General features: G+C 39.5%; 1 protein-coding gene across 3 annotated transcripts in view; it reads left to right on the top strand.

Moving 5' to 3' along the window:
• The window catches only part of sez6b (seizure related 6 homolog b), a 266,490-nt gene that overhangs the window by 115,632 nt on the left and 129,036 nt on the right, over nt 1–21,822 (top strand). For 2 of the 3 annotated variants that reach the window (XM_044353824.1, XM_044353825.1), the window contains exons 3-4: nt 1,842–2,408; nt 7,468–7,601. In XM_044353824.1, coding sequence (XP_044209759.1) covers nt 1,842–2,408; nt 7,468–7,601 — 701 coding nt within the window. Of the gene's footprint in view, nt 1–1,841; nt 2,409–6,966; nt 7,259–7,467; nt 7,602–21,822 lie in introns of those variants that run through there. The other variant, XM_044353826.1, reaches the window with a different exon arrangement.

Genomic DNA, 21,822 nt, shown 5'->3' with positions numbered 1-21,822 from the left:
CTTCTCTGCTACCGTCATGCGTGGTCTGTCTGTCTTAATCAATTCTCATTTTTTCTATGTTGCATCTTTTTTTCCTCTTAAGTGTCTTTACTCACTATGGATTGTAGATAACTACCACATCTAACACTGTGACATTATCGGTCAATTCAAGATTCAAGATTAATTTATTTTTATCATTTTACAACACAAGGTTGTATAACAAAATGTAGTTTGTAGTCCGTTCATGCTACTCACAAAAACAGAAATTATATAAATGGATTAATAAATAATAAGTCATAAAAATAAAACTATTTTTTATATTGGAGCATGGAGGATGAATCAAGGAGTCTCAGCCTGAGGAAAGAAGCTGCTCTGTAGTCTGGTGGTATGACAGCAGATACTTCTGTATCTCTTGCCAGATGGCAGCAGGGTGAACAGGCTGTGGTCGGGGTGGGTTTTGTCTTTTAGTATCCTTTGGGCTCTGTGCAGGCTCATCACCTCACTGATATCACTGATGCTCAGTAGATGGGTACTGATGACGTTCTGGACGGTTGTAATCACTTGCTGCAGAGCCTTCCTGTCTCGGGCCATGCACATCCCATACCAACTTGTGATGTTTCCAGTTGTTTCAGAGCTTTTTTTTTTTTTTACTAGGGTAGAGATGTTTGATGTTCATGACAGGTTCTCTGTGATGCTGATTCCCAGGAACCTAAAACTGTTCACCAGCTCCGCCTTAGTTCCTCTGATGTAGACAGGGGTGTGTGTCTTTGCCTCCTTTTTTCTAAAATCAACAATCAGCTCCTTGGTTTTGTTGACGTTGAGCAGTAGGTTGTTCTCTGTGCACAGTTCTGCAAGATTGTTGATTTCCTCCTGATATGAACTCTCATCATTGTTTGAAATCTGGCTGATGATGGTGGTGTCATCAGCAAACTTCACAACAGAGTTCTCTCCATGTTGGGGGTTGCAGTCATGGGTGTACAGCGTGAATAGGAGGGGGCTGAGCACACAACCCTGGGGGACTCCGGTGTTGAGCACTAGAGTTGAGAAAGTGTGACAATCAATCCGAACTGTCTGGGGTCCGTTTGTGAGGAAGTCCAATATCCAGAGTGTGATACTCAAGCCCAGAGTGCTGTTTTCAATCAGTTTTATGGGGGAGATTGTATTATGTGCTGAGCTGAAATCAACAAACAGCTTTCTGATGTAGGTGTTATTTTCAAGGTGTGTGATGACTGAGTAGAGGACAGTGGAGATGGCATCCTCTGTGGATCTGTTGGCTCTGTATGCAAACTGGTGAGGGTCCAGGCTGTCTGGGATGTTGTGTATGTACTAGCATCTGGCTTACATCCATTTGAATATATGTGTGTGTGTGTGTATATGTATATAATTTAAAATAAAAAAATAAGTCATTTATGATTTTTGAGTATTTTACTTCGACATTGAGAGACATTTTATGGCTGTTCTTTGCAACAAAAGGTAAAAATGGAAATTCTGAGCATGAAACAAATAGAAATTACTGCGCCAAAGCCTGTTTTGTCTGTTTAGTAAAAATGTGGCATGGCACCATGTTGAATGTTAAATATTGGTAGAATAACGCTGCTTTGGGACGTGATTTTGTTTTTTGGCCTTTCATGCAGAGATATGTTATGACCCAGACTGGTTGCTTGCTGCAGCACCATCCTCCATCATTAAGCAATTGAAAATGGGATTGGCAGTGTGTTAATGGCTCTGGATAGAGAGGTTTGGAGCCAAAGCGAGCAGGAGAGTGAAGCCAGAAATCTCTGCACCTGTCCAAGTGATTAGAGTCTGTGGTATGAATCAGCATCCATCCAACCACTTCTATTATTGTCTTTCATTCTCTGCAGCCTCTGGAGGATCAGAGGATGGTCTGTCTGTCACCCTGGGGCGCCCTGCGGAGAGCAGGGCCAGCCTGTACCCCACTACCCAGGACATGGGTAGGAGGCCCCCCGTGGTTACCACCATCCCACCTCTCAACGTCCCGAACCACCACCCACTCTACAGGAATGCCCCCCAGCACCAGGCCCCGCTCGGCCCTCACGGTCGCCCCTACTACTTCGAGGACAGCGGAGGATCCAGCTCTCAGCCTACCTTCTCCGCCCCCCCATCCAGGACTCCACTGGATGACGGTGGTGAAAGGGCTTCAGATGAGAGCGCTGAAAGTTCCAACATGCAAACAACCTTTGTCATGCACACATTAGCAGCCACTTCTCACTCCAACACCCCCGTTCAAACCACCAGCACAGATTTAAAAGATCCAGAACACACTGCCATCATCCCCTCTGCTGCTACTGCTGCGGGGAAGAAAGATGTAGTGAGGCCAGATCAGCCTAGACTCAAGCATAATGATGAAGAGGAGATGACTACCACCACCATCACAACTACCACTGTCATCACCACCGTGCAGAGTCCAGGTAACAACACAGCTCGTTGTTATACATTTTTTGATTATATAACACAGCATGAGAAATAAATTCCTGATGATGTTTGCACATAAATATCCTCTGTTTAACAATCTGATATTGTGTGCATGCAGATGTGTCTGTTCAATTTGCACATTAAAAACACCTGAGTGGAATCAATGGAAATTTAGTTGCTATATTGAGAAAAAAAAGGTTTTTACACTTCTCTGAGGTGTAAAAGTAGTTGTATGGATAAATAAAAAATGCAAACAGACTTAGAAAATAAATGATGATGTACATCAAGCATATGACTTAAACATCACTCAAGCTTCTACTGAAGAACTGGAAACATCAGATCTGTGTGGAATGACAAAGAGACTGTAACATTCCTCCAATCAATACATGAAACAAACAGAAATGTCACATTTCCATCCTGTTTTTCACATGGCATTCCATCCTTTCAGCTTTGACTGATGCTCTTTCAATGACATCCTCTTATTCTTCAAGGGTTGAATGGCAACGACCGGAGGATTAGCGCCATCAGCTGTTCTTGAACTCCTAACGTTCACATGGAATGATATGCAGATTCATTTGCATTTTATTTTCTGGAACTTCAGTAACAAAATTGCATTACAATTTTGGTGTGTGTGTGTGTGTGAAATGTGGTTTGAGCAGGTTATGTGTTATGACTGGAGTCAATGACAGCCTGAAAACTGCAGGATAAAGTTTTATTTTATAAGCGTGATTAATTCTAATAAAATGAATGTATTCATTAATTCATCCATATCAGTGTATGGATGTAGGAAAATAAAATCCTTAAAAATGTCCCATCAAAATATTGTAGTTTATATGAAGATGTTCTATTTCATGATCTAAATCCATGTACATTCATAGGGCTATTTTTGTTTAATAAATCACCAATTAAATAATTTTAGCATAAGATAATATGTTTTATCTCTTAGTCAAGAAATACCTGATTCACAGCCATGTTTTTACATTTACATATGACCTTGCACTTATGGAATCACTTGCCTTTATTTGTGGACGTTTGACACATTTTGACAAAATAAGCCATAATATTGGTATATATTTTTTTGAGTTATTGCCAGCCAGCCAGATTTTAAGATATTATTCCTCCACAGCCTGCGTATCTCAATTAATGACAGAACTTACATACACTATGTTCTTGTGCTTACCATGCATTCTAAAATAGTGGCCCTTTATTTACCAGGCCTGCAGAGAGAAGCAGGCCTTAATTTAAAACAGGCCTACAAAAGAGACTGGCCTTTGTTCCTGATTCCCCCGATTTATGAGTACATTATATCAGATTTTAGTAAGAGGTCTCTCTGCCTCTGATCTGTCTGTATTTTAAAGGCTTTAGTAAGGCTGTTACATAAAGCTGTGGGACTTGCAAGAGATTAAAAAGAGAATGGTCGATTGAAGCAACAGAAACCAATGTATCCTGACTTTAGTTTCTTATAGAAACAGCTCAGTGGTGTATATTGCCTTAAATCCTCCCTGGATTCACATCTTTCAACATTCAAACCTCCAGATTCAAAACTGTTGTCTCAAGCTTGATCTATGATAACTCTGATGACATCACCAAGGTTATTATTCAAAACTTGACAAAGCTCCTCCAGAGCCCAAGAAGACATTATACACCTGTTAGTGCTACTGCTGAGAAGCACTAACCATGACTGATCTACACATGTGCAGTCAATGGAATGCCCCTTCAACTGGCTTTGTTTCTATTAACTAATTACAATCTTTCCCCAACCTTAACCATAGTGAGCTGCCATAAATATTGTAAAAAGTGAGAATTTATTTAAATTAATTAATTAAATGTTGGCTATAATCCGGGGTTTGGTAGAATGTCTACTATAGAAGTTCTCATCTGGTGATAGGGTTGATCAGACTGAAAAGTAAAATAAAAATGCAAATTTTGGCCAGATTGTTGTGTTTTCTTTTCGCCAGAGTTTGTTTTACCGTCTTTCTTTTGGTTTATGTTTTTTTTTCATATTATTATTATTAAATGTAATCAAAAATGGCACTTCGATGTCACATTAGCCTGTGTATTCACTCACATTTCATGTACAAACTAATTGTTTGGCTTTTAAATGTGGGTCATAGCAGAAGTCACACAGTGAGAATTCCGTTCAAAAGCTCCAAAGTTTTAAATCAGCTGCTGATGAACGTGTCATAGCAGCGGAGGATCTTGAGTTTGGACTGACAATTAATATACTATGAGAAAATTTAGTCTGGCAGCCTAAATTCACCTTTAACAGAAAAAAAAAAATTCTTTAAACTTTTTTTTATGCTTGTGAGAATAAAGACACATTTGTGAATTTGTTACTTTATGGCAAGGTACCTAAACATTTTGTAAATATATTATTAAAATTATTTTAATCTTGATTTTAAGTTTATAGAAATAATGCTCTATAATGTAAAATGCTAAATATTTATTGCATAGAATAGTTAAAACTGAGATACATGCAAACAGTTTTGTGACATACAGCACATCAGCCCTCCCTCTTATGAGACGTAATCAAAGGATGTTTTTCTCTTTCGAGTGCACCCATGCTGTCTTCACACCCTCTGCTAATATCTTCTCTATTTGCATCTGTCACGATCATGCAACCATGGGGCTGAAATAAATTACAACAACATCGCTGCATCACTAACCCTTAATCAAGAGGTCCACACAGGGACCACAGCATATAAGATCCTGAGATTGTCCGTTATGAAGAGAGTGGATGAGGAAAATAAACATCAGGGTGGTGATTTCTTTGTGGACTTTGCAGGTCAGGAAGAGCAAGATGGGGACAGTTTGATTAATCAGCTCATCTGAGTGCAGTGTGACAGCAGGTCAAAGCACAGACAGGCAATACTGTACACAAAATCATCCAGGCACAGAGAATGACAACACTGTAGTGCAGTAATAATACTGGAGTAGACGCTCCCTGAGGTGAAGGGCTGAGGGGACGGAGAGGAGGATGTTCTTCTTCATAAGGAAGCACTTAAGTTAAAGTTTACTTTTTAGCTGAAAGAGAGAGAGAGAGAGATGAAGGTGGAGGAGCAGAAACCCCTGAAGGCCACCAGGAAATATTCTGTCCTCAGCTGTCCCATTGCAGGGCTGAGCTGCTTAGAAAGTCAAGAGAAGCACAAAACCTTCAGAATCAGAAAGAGTGTCTTCTCATAGCAATGTCTGTATGTGTATATGCATGTGCAGTAGGGTTATTCTTTTTCTAAACAAGACTGAGACCACATTTATACCCACTATTAGCATGTGATTTTACCTGGATATCTCATCTGAGTCAGCAAATACTCAACTCAACTTGCAGTAAATGCACGTAGAGCACATTGCACTCAGAGTGTAACCAATCTGCCTTCAGGATTATTTCAGGAGACCCTCAAAGCACCATTATGACAAGCAAGACAGGGGTCACGTGACTGAAAGATTAGTTAAGTCAAGTAATTTTTATTTATAAAGCCCAAAAGTCCTTCAGTTCAGATGCAAAAAACTTCCCAAAGCATCCTTCTACATAAATAAAAGGAGACAAAATTTGTTGTGAGTTCTGTCTGGACACAGCTTTACGTTGCAAATGAACTACAATGGGGAATTAAAATGTGACATCTGGAAGGCAATACACAACAGCTCATCGAATCACCAAATTAAAAAAAAACACTCTTTCTCTTGAGACTATGAACATGCTATCTAGTGCGCAAAGTTGACATATTTCCTTGAGTATTGTACACAAAATGAGACACTAACATTGATTGTTGGTAGGATACATAAAATCTAGGGATATACAATATTGTTTTTTTTTTGCCGATATCCGATATGCCGATATTTCCAACTCACTGTGGCCGATGCCGATACCGATATATGCACATATTTTTTTCCAGCTGGCTGAGGAGACTATTATGCATACAAGCATAGATTGTTCTAAGTATGATCAAGAAAGACAATATATGAAGGAAGAACTTAGGAAGCCTTAAAACTTTAATGAACCTGCTAAGTGGGTGGAGCAGTAGACTAGACTAGCAGAGAGTTTTCATTGAGTTTATTAGACAGACAGGATTAATGTGTTGGATTTAATCTCTGGTCCACACTCCGGAGCAGAAGGTGGCAGTATTGCACCTAATACACTGGTTGCCAACTGCCGTTATAAACCAAAAAGATTTTTTTTTTTCCAAATAGAGTGGTACATCCTGTCAGCCGAGGTGTGTCCTATCTTAGCAGCCAAACCTAGCAGCTCCTCGAGGGACTGTTTCTTCATGACGGTCCCGGTGTTTCCTCCGCAGGCTCCACTTCACTCAAGCTGCCTGTCAGACCCGCTGCTTCTTCCCACTTTAAGCTGAATAACAAACCGGGCTACCTAGCTGAGAGGCTAGCGGAGTGTTAGCCGCAGCATGGCTGGAGGGAAGCACAGTCAGCTAGCCTCTGCTAGCTTCCCAGCTAACGTTAGCCCCGGCTCTCCATGTGGGTCCAACCGGAGCACCGAGCCCCGGTTTGTTATTCAGCTTAAAGTGGGAAGAAGCAGCGGGTCTGACAGGCAGCTTGAGTGAAGTGGAGCCTGCGGAGGAAACACCGGGACCGTCAGGGTGAAACAGTCCGTGGAGGGAAGCACAGTCAGGCAGTGGAGGAGATGGCAACAAATCGGCAGAAATGGCCGATATTTCATTTTAGAGCTTTTATCGGCTGATACCGATGACGTGCCGATAATATCGTGCATCCCTGATATAAACATCACGCTACTTCCTCCTTACCTGAGAGAGTCATTATTCACCTGACCACATGAGGTTGCTCCTCAGGGAAACATCAGAAAAGTGGGTGTCAGCTGAGACTTGTCCCATGGTCTGTAAGTGTTTTTTCAGAAGGATTCCACTGTTGTCATGAATAAAATTATGAGGGGAGAGCAACAGCCATAAAGAACTGTGACAAGAGCAATTTTAGCATTGACAGATCAGTATTTTAATCTCAATGTCAGTGAACCTGTTTGTGAATATGAATAGATATGGATGAATAGGGCATGTGTGAATCATTTCCATGCTGTGTTTGTCTTTGCAGTCCCCTGTCAGCTGAACCTAACCGGGCCAGAAGGTTATATAGAGGCTCCACCACAGTCCAGCTCTCCTTTCCACTCCACTGTGGACTGCAGCTACATCATCACTGTCTACATGGGCTATGGAGTGGAGGTCCAGGTAAGAATCAGACCAGCATTCCTTTTCTTCTTGGCACTTCCCCTGCAAGCCTGATATTATGGAAAATTCATTATTACAGCTGTTTGTAATTAGTTCATTCATCCATCTGTCGTGTTGTTTTTTTTCACTGGCAAAAACTGTAATACATTTTTATCAGTTTTTGTTTTAAAAGGTTTATTTTTATTTAATTGTCACCTCATTTTTGTCCAATAAGAAAGTTGTGAAACAATTATTTTTTGTCATAGATTGAACTAATATCTTTTGTGCTAATATCTTGGGATGTATATGACATTAATAGGATAGACCACCACTGTTATAATAAAAAGAAAAGAGAAAAGCTTACATCACACCATTTTAATGCTTCTTAAGTAGTTTTTTCTTCTCTACATGACCAGCTTATAGAGACAGTTTATAAATCCCTCAGTTAGTCCATAAAAACACAGACATATCAAAAAGTTATCAAAGAGCTTCCTCACTGTGAGACTGTGATCTCATGACTGACATTAGTGGCTATGGGCATGTTGTTCTAGCCATTTAAATGGATTGCCTTTCTCACAGGGTGACACGCTGACACCATAATCAATAGTGTGTTTGTGACCTATGCCAGGCTTAGCTTTTATTTATACAGACACAGTGTTGTCCCTGCACACCTAATGATTCTGGACACACTCTGACATTGTCCATTCATGTCCAAATCATTGTTCCTGTGTGGTGAAGTGTGATGTTGGCCTTCTGTCAGATGGATGGCTTCAATTAGCATTTACATTTTTCATCAACAATAGTTCTCAAGCCTTTTTCTGGCCCCAGCAGAGCATATACAGTATATATCATACAAAGCAGCTGCTCTGACAGAAGAGCGATTCACTGTTCATTTTTAAAATACAGTGTCATCATGTCTGCTCTCCCATCGACCATATGTCTAGATTTTATAAGAGATTTCACCAGAAATACTTCATAGATCAACCTAATATGAACATTAAGTATGCTTTTATAGTTCGGTTAATTCTGAAACAGAAGCTTATGTTTCCTCACATTTATGACAAGATAAAAAAAAAGGATTATGAGGTCAATAAGGAAGGTTTACCCATATTTGGATTATTACTTTTTGTCTCAGAAGATTACATCTCATTAGTCTGAGTCAATCAATTCTTAATACCCTTGTGAATTCACATTGCAGAACGCCATTACAGACGCTGTAATTCCATAAATCTGACTATGATATAACACAAATAGTTGACCCAGTTTAACAGAACACATTGCAAAGTTATATTAATTAAAGTAATATAACCACATCAATAGTTGCACAGATGTTCATGCACACAGTCTAGCCAGAACATTCCAACCTCAGTAAAACCACAGTAAGTGAGTGAGTGAGAGAGAGAGAGAGAGAGAGAGAGAGAGTGAGAGAGAGAATATGTGTTTATTTAATTCAGTCTAATTGAAGAGGAAGACCATTGTCCTTCATGGTGGTTAAGTGGCTAATAACCATGCTGTATAATTTCCCCCTGGACTTAAGGTCGTCACAGTAGAGGACTACGTTGATATTTTGGCTGAGTGGCCTCGTCTATCCTGTCCACCTGTGCTCCTCTTCCGTCCTGTCACAGCTCCAGTTTTGGAGTAACTGGAGCCATTCCTCAGGCTTATTTTACAGGTTGGTTGAGGCAACTTTAGAATGCAGGGTGAACCTGGGAGACATAGTTTGAGCCTCCAAAGCTGCACAGGTGACGCTCATAGAGGCAACTGGACGCACCGTGAGTTGCATAAGTAGCACATGTCTGTCAATGCACTCCCACGGAGTTAGCAGAGAAAGAGACTGCACTTAGGGAATTTGGCATTGCGAAGTCGGAGGAAAACTGGAGAAAATCTTAGAATATCAAAAAAGTTCTACTTTGTTCAATAGATTTTGAGAAATGATTGTATTTTTACTCATTAAGTCATAAGAAAGTAAAATATATTAAGATCTATGACATTTTTAGCAGCTAAATTCAACCGTTCACTATGTTTACTGTACTCAGTGTTTAGAGTTGTTGGTGTTTTTATATGTATACATCTAAAAAAAATGGAATATAATTCATTAAGTATAATCAATGTAGACAGGTTTACATTTGGCTCCTTCAGATGAGCAACCAAGGAATGTCATTAAGTAGTTACACTGAACACACAAGTACAATAGATGCATATCAGCGTCCCTCATGGCTGAAAGAAGAAAGAATCTCTGGATTAGTCCTCATCTGTCCATTTTGAGTTTGTCAGTCTAACAAATTGTATTAGACACAGTTGATTATTATTTTCACAGGAGATAAAATATTTATTTAAATGGATTCTTTAAGCCATTGCTCCTTTCTGCTGATTTTTGGCACTGCACTTAAAAGGGTGAGATGATTTACCCACAGGGAGAGAACTGCTTCATTAATGGAAGACAATATGATCACTGTTGCCTTAAAATCACTTACTCTTTAGTAGCTTTAGAGATGCTGCTAGTCTTTGTTTTCTCACTGTGAAATAATGTGACCCACTATCACTCAGTAAGTGTTAGCATGAAGCGCTTTGAGGAAACATTCTCCTGCAGATACATGGATGACTTTAATATCTGTCTCTCATTTACAAAATGCATGATGAAAAAAATCCAAAGCATTCCACAGAATGTGACAAGTGTACATACTGATGAATGACACACACTCACATACAGCAGCTATGAAAATGCACTGTAGATGTCCAATGTCACCTCCACAAATGTGTTTGGCCTATAGACAATGGCAGGCGCTCCAAATGATTACAGCCACTCTATCCACTCTAGGGCATTCAGTGTCGTTTTGAAGCGTCTGACCTTTTTGGGGAGGCTTATGTGATGATTTAAGTAGCGCCCTTGTCTCTACCTGAAAACCCTCCTCATCCACATGATTAACTCCAAGAGCTTTGCTTCCTGCTGCTCATAAAATATACAATGGCCATTATGCAGCTGACCTTCCAGATGCCTGGCCTAATATATTTAGGATAAAAAATGAATATGTGGTTGCAAATCATCGTCAATGATGTCTCCCAGCTGCTTCCTGTCTCTGATGGGGAGAGGAGAGAAAGGAAAGAAAGAAAGGAAAGTCCTAGAATGAGAAATCAAAAGGAGAGGAGATGGAGGAGAAAAGAAAGAACAGGATAGAAAATGAAAGGAAAGTGGGAAATGGACTGTACTTGTATAGCGCCTTTCTAGTCTTCCGACCACTCAAAGCGCTTTTCACACTACGAATCACATTCACCCGTTCACACGCTGAATGGGTACAGGACCTACCATGCAAGGTCCCAACCTGCTCATCAGAGGAAACTAACCATTCACACACTGATGGCACAGCAAACAGGAGCAATTTGGGGTTAAGATCTTGCCCAAGAACACATCAACATGCAGACTGGAGGAGCCGGGAATCAAACCGCCGATTTTCCGATTAGTGGGTGACCCGCTCTACCTCCTGAGCCACAGCTGCCCCAAGTTAGTGAATGAAAGAAGAAAAGGAGTAGAGAGGAGATACAAGATGGAGAGGAAGAGCAAGGACATGTAGCATATGTTTGGTATGAGAAGCTGGGGACATTTTCCAATCCATGTGAACACTGGACATTTAGTCCTGAAGATCAATGACTTTACAGTTCCCCCTCACAGAGACGGGGTCTTTTCATGTCTGTGTGCTGTTTACCAGCTGCCCCACCGAGAAGGCAGTGGAGATCATTAGATATCTTCTAACACAAGACCTCAGCTGGTGAGAAAGAACCAACTCAACTTGGATCAGATCATACAACAACTAGAGTTGTCTCTCACCTGCCACTTACCTCCTGTACAAAGGAGAAATAAAATAAGGTAGCAGCAACGGGGTCACCAATCTTCCTCTGTTGTAGCCAACGTCTACAACCTAACAGTTAACTTAAGCTAACAGCTAAGTAGCCACAGTATTGAGCGGAGGCAACAACAATCACAGAGAAAGTAATCTCTTTTCCTGGACAAATAAAACTAAAGAGAGATACGACTTGGTGTAGACCTCAGAGAGAAAACAGTTGAGTTTTTTGCGAGGCAAACTGGCCCTTAAAACACAATAATAACACTGAAATTCAAAACCTATCTTCTCAATCAGGCTACCACGACATGAAACTCTTGATACAATAAAAATGTATTTCTTTCTTTTTTGAGTCAGATTATTAGGTGACATGTCCCCTTTTTTTTTTTTTTACAATGGATAAAAGAATGGTTGACAGGAGAGAAGAGAAAGAGAAGAGATGGGATAGGAAATAAAAAAAGGACATAACAAGAAGGGTGGAAATGAAGAAAAAAGAATGAGAGGAAAAGAATAGGAGAGTGAAAAGGAAAGCAAAAGAAGAGAAGAAGTGATGGTGAGAGAAGAAAAGCAAAGATAGGAGAGCATAAGAAGGATGAAAGACAGAGCAGACAGAAGATGAGCAGATGAGAGAGCAGGAAAGAAAAGATAGTGAAAAGAGAGCAGGAGGTGATAAGCAGAATAACACCTGAGATTAATAAATGCAGTTCTCTCTTATCTTCCATTTACTTTCATTATTAAAGGTAACTCCAGTGTCTGGATGTGGTGACACCGCGGTGCTTAATTAATTGCTCATGGATTATCTGTCCTTTTGTTTGTTTACGGACCTCTTTAAATGTGCCTCAGCTAAAACGTCTTATCAGCTTCTCTTAACTAAATTGAAAGGGTTCCCTCCCGAGATAGACTGACTTAAACAAATGTAGAATTCAAATAATGTTGGACATGCATCAAAAATGTCAGGTGAATCCGGAAGGTCAATCAAAGCTTTTTATACACTAAGATAGGGCTTCTAATTTGTCTTATCAAGTAATCAAGCTCATTAATCTACTTCAGAGGTCTTTGTTGGCGCAGCTACCTAATTTAATTGTCTTTTTGTACAAGATAAGGCAGAGTTTAGCCTGATGCTTGACTCTGATAAGAAGTATTATTGGGTAGTCAAGTTTAGACTTTCACCTGGTAACCTGCAGCAGGAGCAGTGCAGGAAGATCTGATATCTCACACTCAGGTTAGATAAAATGTGGACTTCTAGACAGCAGAGATAAGAATGACCCCACCAGTTTGAGGTCTGAGGTGAGGTATGATGTGATGTTGGGCTGTCTGAGCAGTGGTGGAAAGTAACTAAGTACATTTACTCAATTACTGTACTTAAGTACAATTTTAATGTACTTGTACTTGAGTATTTACATTTGATGCAACTTTATACTTCCACTCCACTACATTTCAGAGGGAAATATTGTACTTTCTACTCCACTACATTTATTTGACAGCTTTAGTTACTTTTTAGATGAAGATTTGACACAATGGATAATATAACAAGCTTGTTGTTGTTGTTTTTTCTTCTTTCCTCTCCCACTTTATCTAGTGATCCTTTGGAGGGGCCCAACCCCTTGGTTGGGAACCACTGGACTAAACTAGCTAACTGTATATAAAGTAGTGTAAACTAGCTCCACCTCCAGCAGCTACAACAGTAACATGCTGCTCTAACACTGATGCTTCACTATTAATAATCTAATGATGTCATATATATTAATATATCAGTCAGAGGGACCAAACCACTACTTTTACTGCAATACTTTGACTACATCAAGCTCATAATACTTATGTACTTTTACTGTAGTAGGATTTTTCATGCAGGACTTTTACTTGTAATGGAGTATTTTTACATTGCTGTATTGGTACTTTTACTGAAGTAAAGGATCTGAATACGTCTTCCACCACTGTGTCTGAGACAGAAGTTGACAGATGTGAGAGAAGTGTTAAAAGCTTTGGTCATCAATCCAAAGCGGTGTCCTAGATCTCACTGTGAGGCTCGATTCGGAGCTTTTGGTAACCAAAGACAGTGTGAGGCAAGATCCTGACAGTCAGAAATAAAGACTGGAGTCTCACAAATGAACTGCTGCTATGACCCACAAGTAGTGCAGTTTTTTGAATAACGTTTAGGGGGAAAACACACTTGTTCTCCTTAATATGTCCATAGCACACACAAAATAAAAATGATTGAGGTGAAACAGAAAAGAAGTTTGACTTATCTGCATTTTCAGAACTTATGAGTTGTGCAGATGGATGATGATGTGTCTCTGCTTCCACGTACTTTTCCTATTTGCATCGTAGCACTATGATTCACCACAAATTCAGCCTCAAATTAATATCATACAGTCTGACAAATATTGTTACCATGACTGTTATGAAATTACTCCTAACAGCCACCTCTATGGTTTGGTTACCTTTAGGCAAGTAAAACATGGTTAATGTTATGAAAAGATGATGATCACAGTTAAAGGAAACCAATGTTAACAGTTGGTAGGAGATGGGATGTGAACATCAGTCTCCACACCAGACTAAACAACAAAATGTGTTTTCTAAATGACCTTTATCAATATTCTCTGATCTCATGCTCTTGTTGGCAGAATGACATCATTTGTCAGTGCCATCCAAAACCATGGCAAAAACTATTCATATGACTGTTTCCCCTCTGTGGTTTAGCTTTGGTTATAATGCTATGTTCATGTCATACCATCCAGACTGTAATTATGAGCAGTTAAGTGGGTTAAAATGTTTAAATCAGCCTCCTGGTTGTAATTCCAACAACCAGGAGACTGATGCAGTATATCTGACGGATACGATATCTCCACTTGAACTATAGAAATGTCAACAGAATGCTGGCAATATGGCTGCAATTGAATCCAATAGTGACATTACAGTTTCACATGGAAATAATTCAATTGTATACCAGGAGAGAAGTTGAGACTTTGGGATGTTGAGACCTGGCCCCCATTATTTGGATACCTGGATTGTCTGTAACAACTACAGAAAGCACACCACATGTTTTTTTTAAGAGATAATATGCAATGACAGTTGTGAATCATGATGACTCATTGTTTTAGCACCATGGCAAAGAGGATGGAGGTTTAATTTCTGGACCAGTCCTTGTTTTTCTGGATTCTACCCACAGTCTAGTGGATGGCTGACTGTCAGTAGGAATGAATGTGTTTCTGTTTGTCAGTGGTGGACTGCAGACCTGTTCAGGCTGTCTGGTGAAATGCATTTATCAGTAAGAAGGTAATTTCTTATTCTAGTAAATTCATTTCATATACCTTAGTAACATCTTACCGTGCGGGTCCTGAGGGTCTGATGTGCTGAACTCTCAGCGTATGAATCTGGGCCGGGGCTGCACACAGAATATGTGAAAAGTGCTCTCGGCAAAGGAGAAAAGAGAGTTCATCACCCCGGCGAGGCAGCCCTGGGGTGAGCTTTGTTCAATCTCCTCTCTCTCACCTGGCCACGCTCCCCAGAAATGCGAAGGAGCTGTGGGGTCGCAATTCTTATCTTAGAACATAATAAGACCTTGTGGCAACATGGAGCCTGCATTACATCTGATAGTCCAGACATGTGCTGGCACTGTGAGAGAACACAATTTCTTTTTTTTTTTTTTTTCCATTTCTAGATAATGAATACTTGTCTGCATTCACATACACAATCTCTTAGTATAAGGATGAAGATGTTCTGTCATGAAATGTTCACTCAGAACTCTGTGATGATGGTTGCCATAGCAGCAACGTATTAATAATTAGCAATCTGATAATGATTGTGAGGCATTAGTGGAGCCTATTCAGCAGTAAACTCGTAGCTCTGACCACAGCTCCGGTTTCTCAGACTGCTTAAAAGCACTTAACTATTTGACCTTCCTTTGTCCTTTGGGGTTAATTTTTAGGGTGTTGGATGGTAGTTTTGTTGTTTGACAAAATTGGTCGTGGCGATGTTGTACCCAAACCAAAGTTACTGAGATTCAGGAACATGGGGAAATTGCTTCAACAAAGTGCAACAGGGTAAGATACATGAGGAAACAGATGATCAGACAAGCTACAAAGAAGACAACACTGATCAGTTAGTCTGGTGTTGCTTTTATCCAAAACAAGAGATAGACAGCCATAGATGACCCATCCCAAAGGCTCCTTCAAGATGTAAGCTTTGCAGTTTTCAGTATCCCAAAATCAACTGCGTCTGCATGTGCGATTGGGGGTGAGAACTCAGAACAACAAATCCTCATATGCAGAAAACAAAATAATTTAGATGTCACTGCTTCCCAAAACTGATCTGGTGTCCCTGTGGTTACGGTTTGGTTAAGTTTACTACTTAAGATTTGGAAAAAATCATGGTCATGGTCAGAATAAACAAATATTGACTGTTGGAAGTGAACAGGATGCAAATCGTGATCTTGTGTGTCAAAGTAAAACACTTTCCAACCTCCTCCATGAGAAGATTTGTAGTGCCCTCCTTGTCACAAGAGGTCACTTGATGTCAAAACAAACAGCTAATTTAAATGTTGGAAAAAAAAAACAATCACGCTGTACCTGGTCTTCAGTCTTCTGAATGGTGCAGCCTTCTGAAAAAAAAGGCCACTGAAATGGGACACAGTTTATATTTCAGGTTTTGTACTGGCCCTGTGTGATGAACCCCGCGGTGTCATCTGTTGTTTGCTGTGTTTGCTGTGCACCTCACCTGGGTGTCTGTTTTGTTGTTGCAGGTGATCGTTAGCACAACCGGGAATACCTGAGGGTGTTCCCTGGTGGCTTAAGTCCAGGCTGTAGCACAGCTCAGTCTCTGGCTGAATCTTTGGGAACTTGGCTGCTGCTAATGTTGTGGTGATGTAGTTAGTGTCAGTTGTTTTCGGGCAGCTGTCTTCGCTGGCTCTTGGACAAATATAGATTTAATTTGAAAGAAATTGTATTTGTTTTTGCATGATGCATGCATGATTTAACATAACTAAATATCTCCAAACTGTCCCTATTCCCTCCAGGCCTCTTACATCTCATGCCCACAGCTCAGGGCAAAATCTAAGAGTGATTGGAAGAGAGATTGTCTTTTCTAAGATGACCCATGACTGTGGAATAGTTTAAGTGAAGTAACACTAGCAGTGTGGCTTTAGGCATGGCAATGTCGGTTAGTTCAGCACTAACAAAGACTAAAATAGCTCAACAAATTTTGGATGGATTGCCAAGAAATGATGTACAGATATTGAAGATCCCCCGAGGATGAGACATAATAACTTTGGTGATCCCCTAACTTTCCATCTAGTGTGACCAGCAGTTTTTTGGTTCCAATTGAATTATCTCTAAATACTGTATGAGTTGCCATAAATACAGATGATCTTGCCATGATATTCATGTTCCTCAAAGGATGAATTATTACAACTTTATTAATCCTCTGCTGTTTCATCTATAGAGCCACTGTCATGCCAAATATTTATTTATGAATACAATTGCTGCTTATTTATTCAAAACCCTTACTTATATCTACCTTGACTGTGCAAATTTTTTTGTTTTTGATTTATTAATTTGCAGTATCTCCTTCCAGTATTACACTGTAACTGCTGCTCCAGTACCTCATCAGAAGTGCTTTGAATAATTGTTGTAAATAATGTATAGTCTCTTTCAGACCTTGCTACTGTTTTTTAAATTCAGTATTAATTTAATTTATTGTGATTTTTTTCTGCTTTTTCTTTTTCTCCTGACTGAGTGAACCGCACAAGAATTCTAATGTGCATGTAACTTATGTCTGTACAAATGGCAACAAATTCTCTTGAATCTTGAAATATCTGCAAGACCATTTACAATTTCCATAATCAGCTGCGGCTGTGCTTTGTTGTTTAGTGCTAACTGGCCAATGTTAGCATGCAAATGCCCTAAATTGAGCTGGTGAACATGTTAACCATTAACTTTTTAACATGAGATTGTTGACATTTTGATTGCGGACATGTAGGTATGCTGCTAAAAGCACAGCTGTACTGTTCTGTACATACTGTATCATCTGTTATCATATTTGATGTGTAGTGTGCCTTTTATATTTGCATGCAGTATTGGGTCTATTGTATTTTATTCAATTTGTTTATGTTATGATGTATTTTATTTGATTGAATGTAATGTAGCACTTAAGTCAAGTGCTACACAGATGTGTTTTTTTTAAATGTGCTCTATAAGTAAATTGGCTTAATTATTGATACTGCTGCGAGCTGTGACACCGTGGATTGTGATTACTTTGACAGTCTTCTTGTTTAATGAGAGCCTTCCCTGTGTATGTAGCCCGAGCACCAATCCCAGTTGACCACATAAAGATGAGAGCCAAGGCCAAATAGCAATCTCCCTTAAGAGAGCTCAAAACAGATACAAACAACAGTCAGCAAAGGTTTGGCCACGGATAGTGCAGGGTATCGACTGATGGATCAATACCCTCAACTGCTTTAGCTGAGCCAGACTCCACCTCAGTTCAATAAAGCGCAGATCTATCTTCAGTCCCTGTCTGGACTGATGGCAGAGATTGATTAGGAAGCATTTGTCAATTCTGAGACAGTTTCTAAGAGGAATAGGTAACATTCATGTCCTGTGGGAGCAGCTGCCCCATCACTTTTAGGTATTTTCCTGCTCATTTGCAATATCTGTACGTTCCTACCAGGTTAAGTTTCTCACTGCTCACTTGTTATCTCGTAATAATGAGCCTTCAAAGTTTATTATGAGCGGTTGAGCTTGTGTGCTTGTGTTGCTGTAAAACCACTGAACCATGTTTGCACGCTGAGGCCTGTAGGTTTATCGTGTTGTCACCTAGACTGATAATCCCATGCATGCTAAATGACAGAGGAGCTGAGAAACAAGAGAGAAATTACATACTTAGGAAGGATACCTGAAGCAGAGGATAATTAATTCAACCTAAGCTGCACGCCAATGCTACATTATGCATGAGCTTCATTACCATAAACATGCGTATCTTTACCCTTTGGCTCATTTATTACTTTGTGCACTGTCAGAGAAAGAGAGGTCGGCTTGGTTTCCTTCAAAGAGTTAATTGCATTGGTTACACATTGAAAAAATAGTTGAGAACAAATTCACAAGACTATAGCCACAGGCTAAACTTTGTTTGTAGTACAGTAAAGGGCACACTTTATTTCCTCATTCATTCTGTTGCTGTGTGTGTACAACAGAGCATCCAGTTGTGAAAAGGAAAGCTGTTAAGTCATTGAAAGCTATTAGTGGCTCGCCAGTTTTTTTTCCCACCAGTACCACTGTAATCTCAACCCATCCTTCTACAAAATACATTTACTGTATAAGCGGTTATTTTGTATTACATATTCGCATTAAATGGCAATGTTCAGTCATCAGTGTGACCTTCATATGGTATGGTGCAGTGGGAAGTAAGGGTTTGGAGGTCAGCATGGAGGATGGGTATGTAACGCATTTGCCTTCATCAGCATCCCTGGTGTGTGTCGCACATGAACGTCAGCAGTGACATTTTTGTTATTTAACCATCACAGCATCTCTCTATAAATGTAACCCAGAGGTTTAGTCACCTAATCTGGACCACACTGTCATCATTCATTAGTTGCCACATACTGATCTTAAATGACAATCCGGTGATTTGTAAATAAGTCTGAACCACCTCTCAGATACATTTAAGAACCGAATCTATGCAGGACTGTGTATGGAAACACATTTTGCTGATGCAAAATAGTTGCATATAAAACAAGGGTGTAATTTCCACTAGGTACACGGGGGATGTGTCCCTATCACCTCTCACAATGCTGTTTGCCTTTGTTACCTGAATTACCCTCTCTCTCATTCCTTGTGTTGTGTCTTTACACTGTCACAATCAAATTAAAAGGCGAGATATCTTCATCCAGAATATCATCCAGCTACAATAAATAAAAATGAGAAAAAGTCTGAATTGATAAAAATGTTGACACACATATGGTTGTTATCACCATGGACTCCATGACAGTAATAGATATTGGTGATAAGTGGTATTGGTGATATTCTCCTGAAAAGATGCAAGAATTGAACAATAATCAAAGTTAAGGTAGTAAAAGGGAGTTTTCATTTTAGTAAAGATGCATAAATATCATTATGTATTTAAGTATCAAGTCTCTAGAAGGTCAGTAGAATGTAATGAAAATTTAAGGAGGGTCAATCTGTTCGTAATACAACTATTAACTTAGCATTTTGTCTTTTTGTAGGAATCACATGATTTATCATGACCAAAGTCATGATGTGTAATTCTAGATTGGAACAAATATAGGTTGGAAATAGCATTCACATATTGTAGTTTCAGGATTTTATTTGTCTCTTTTCTTCTTTATCGCTTTTTGTTTGTTTGAGATGCCTTTAACAGCATTGTGTCCTTCACAACTAGGCTCATCTTTTTTACCTATCTTAGAGCCAACAAGAAAAGTCTAATTGAGTTACAAATTGCAGAAAACACAAACATGGGATTTTTCCCCAGTCGCCACTTGACGGGGCGCTTCTAATTAACACCAGTGATGAATTGTGTTCAATATCTTATTACAGAGCTGTGTATTTTGAATGGACACTACCATGTTATTAATTTAAGAATCCTGCCATCTCATGGCCTGTCCCTCATGGGATTAAGACGCCCTTACAAGACATCATTATTCACAGGACAATGACTTTATTTATCCTAGTAGGAGTAGGTACACACAGCAACAAGCTAACCAGGACAACACACAAAATAAACAACACTAATTGATCTTAATGTATTGGCTGAGTTATATATTCAACTAGAGTGAATGGGGGTTTTTAAAACATTTCTGCATTACAGTATATACTGTAATCTATAAACATATGTCATGATAATGAGCTCATGTATAGCTGGTCAGTGTGCAGTAGAAAGCATTTAAAGATTTGAATAGAGTTTGTAGGTCCTTATACAGTAATTATAAATACAATGGGCCTCCATAGACATTAATGCAATGTATAACTCAAAGTGTACATGTGATCAAAATGACTTTATTTATACTTGACAAGCGTGCAGTATCAATGCATGGATGTGTACACTGGTAATGTATTTTGTGCAGTGGCTGAGATGTAAATACAATGGAAGTCAATGAAGATTGTCTTTAAAACTTAATTCAAAACGTATAAAAGTTATCGATAAGAAAAGTCATAGTGCCATGTACAAAGAATTGTATACAATTTGACATATAAATTGTTGGTCACAGCAATCACATCAAAAACCTACTGTACTATACACTCCCCAAGCACTTTATAGGAAACACCTGTGCAATCTAATGCAGAACAATACAACAGCTCTGCCATTAACATTGTCAGAAAGGTGATAAGTCTACTTTATGTTTATTATTGAGGTCATAGTGGGTGGTGCACTCCTATTGAAAACTGTTCCTAATATTTTGACCCCTTCATGCATGTATAATTGCTTGGTGAGTGTATGTGCCATCACAGGACACAACGCTCTATGAAACTGTTTGAGTCTAACTTGTATGGTAAAGCATGTCCACCCCTTCAAAAATGGGGAGCACTAATCCTGAATGAGTCCATTCAGGGTCAAACCGGCCAGATTCATCATAAAAGACATTCTTCTTGAGAATGTTTCATATTGCAGACAGTATGGGTTAGGCAGATAGATGCAGTTATCCATCTGCAGAGATATCATGTGAGCAAGGTCACAGCATTCCCTTCCACTCCACTGCCCCTCCCCTGTCCGTGTGCTTGTGCCATCCACAGTGCTTCACATCACTCAAAGATGACAATCTAATGAAAGATCCTTGTACTGAGCTCATGGTGCCTTCAAGTGCATTCTGCCACATAGCTATTAAAATGCCCTACACTCGTGATTGCCTTTCAGAGGGGAGGAAATTGGAGAAAGCAATAGATTGGGCGGGAGGATTAAAACGGTGGATGGGTTGATTAGATAGCTGCAGCCTGTCAAGATCTCATTGACCAGAGGAAAGCATACACTGTTAGGCAGCAGCCTAGCAGACCTCACACAGGACGACTGTATGAATATTTACATTTCCTTATCTAATGTAGCTTTGGTCTCTATGTGTGCTTATATAAGACCTGATTCACACCTGCTATTAACATGTCATCTCTGTATGGATATTTTGTCTGAATAAGGGCCAAAAAAAGGGGATGATTGTGGATTTTTTCTTTTTGCTAAATAGAGGATAGTCTGCATTTTTTTGGGAGAACAGAGAAGGGTCTTTTAGTTTTTGTCACACCAGATTTATATATTATTTAATCCTTCCCCTGCAAGATTTATTGTAAAAGATCAAATAGTTTAGTGAAAAATGGATTGGCTGTGCTCTATGCATCATAAAAATGTGTTTTGCCACATTAGTCATCTAATGTTATTGTTCTCAAGAGCGTGGCGTTTTTTTTTTTTTG

The sequence above is a fragment of the Thunnus albacares genome, chromosome 6, assembly GCF_914725855.1.
Source record: "Thunnus albacares chromosome 6, fThuAlb1.1, whole genome shotgun sequence".
Classification (NCBI taxonomy): domain Eukaryota; kingdom Metazoa; phylum Chordata; class Actinopteri; order Scombriformes; family Scombridae; genus Thunnus; species Thunnus albacares.
Note: the sequence above shows the minus strand (reverse complement) of the source record. Positions and strands in the feature narration are given on the sequence as shown.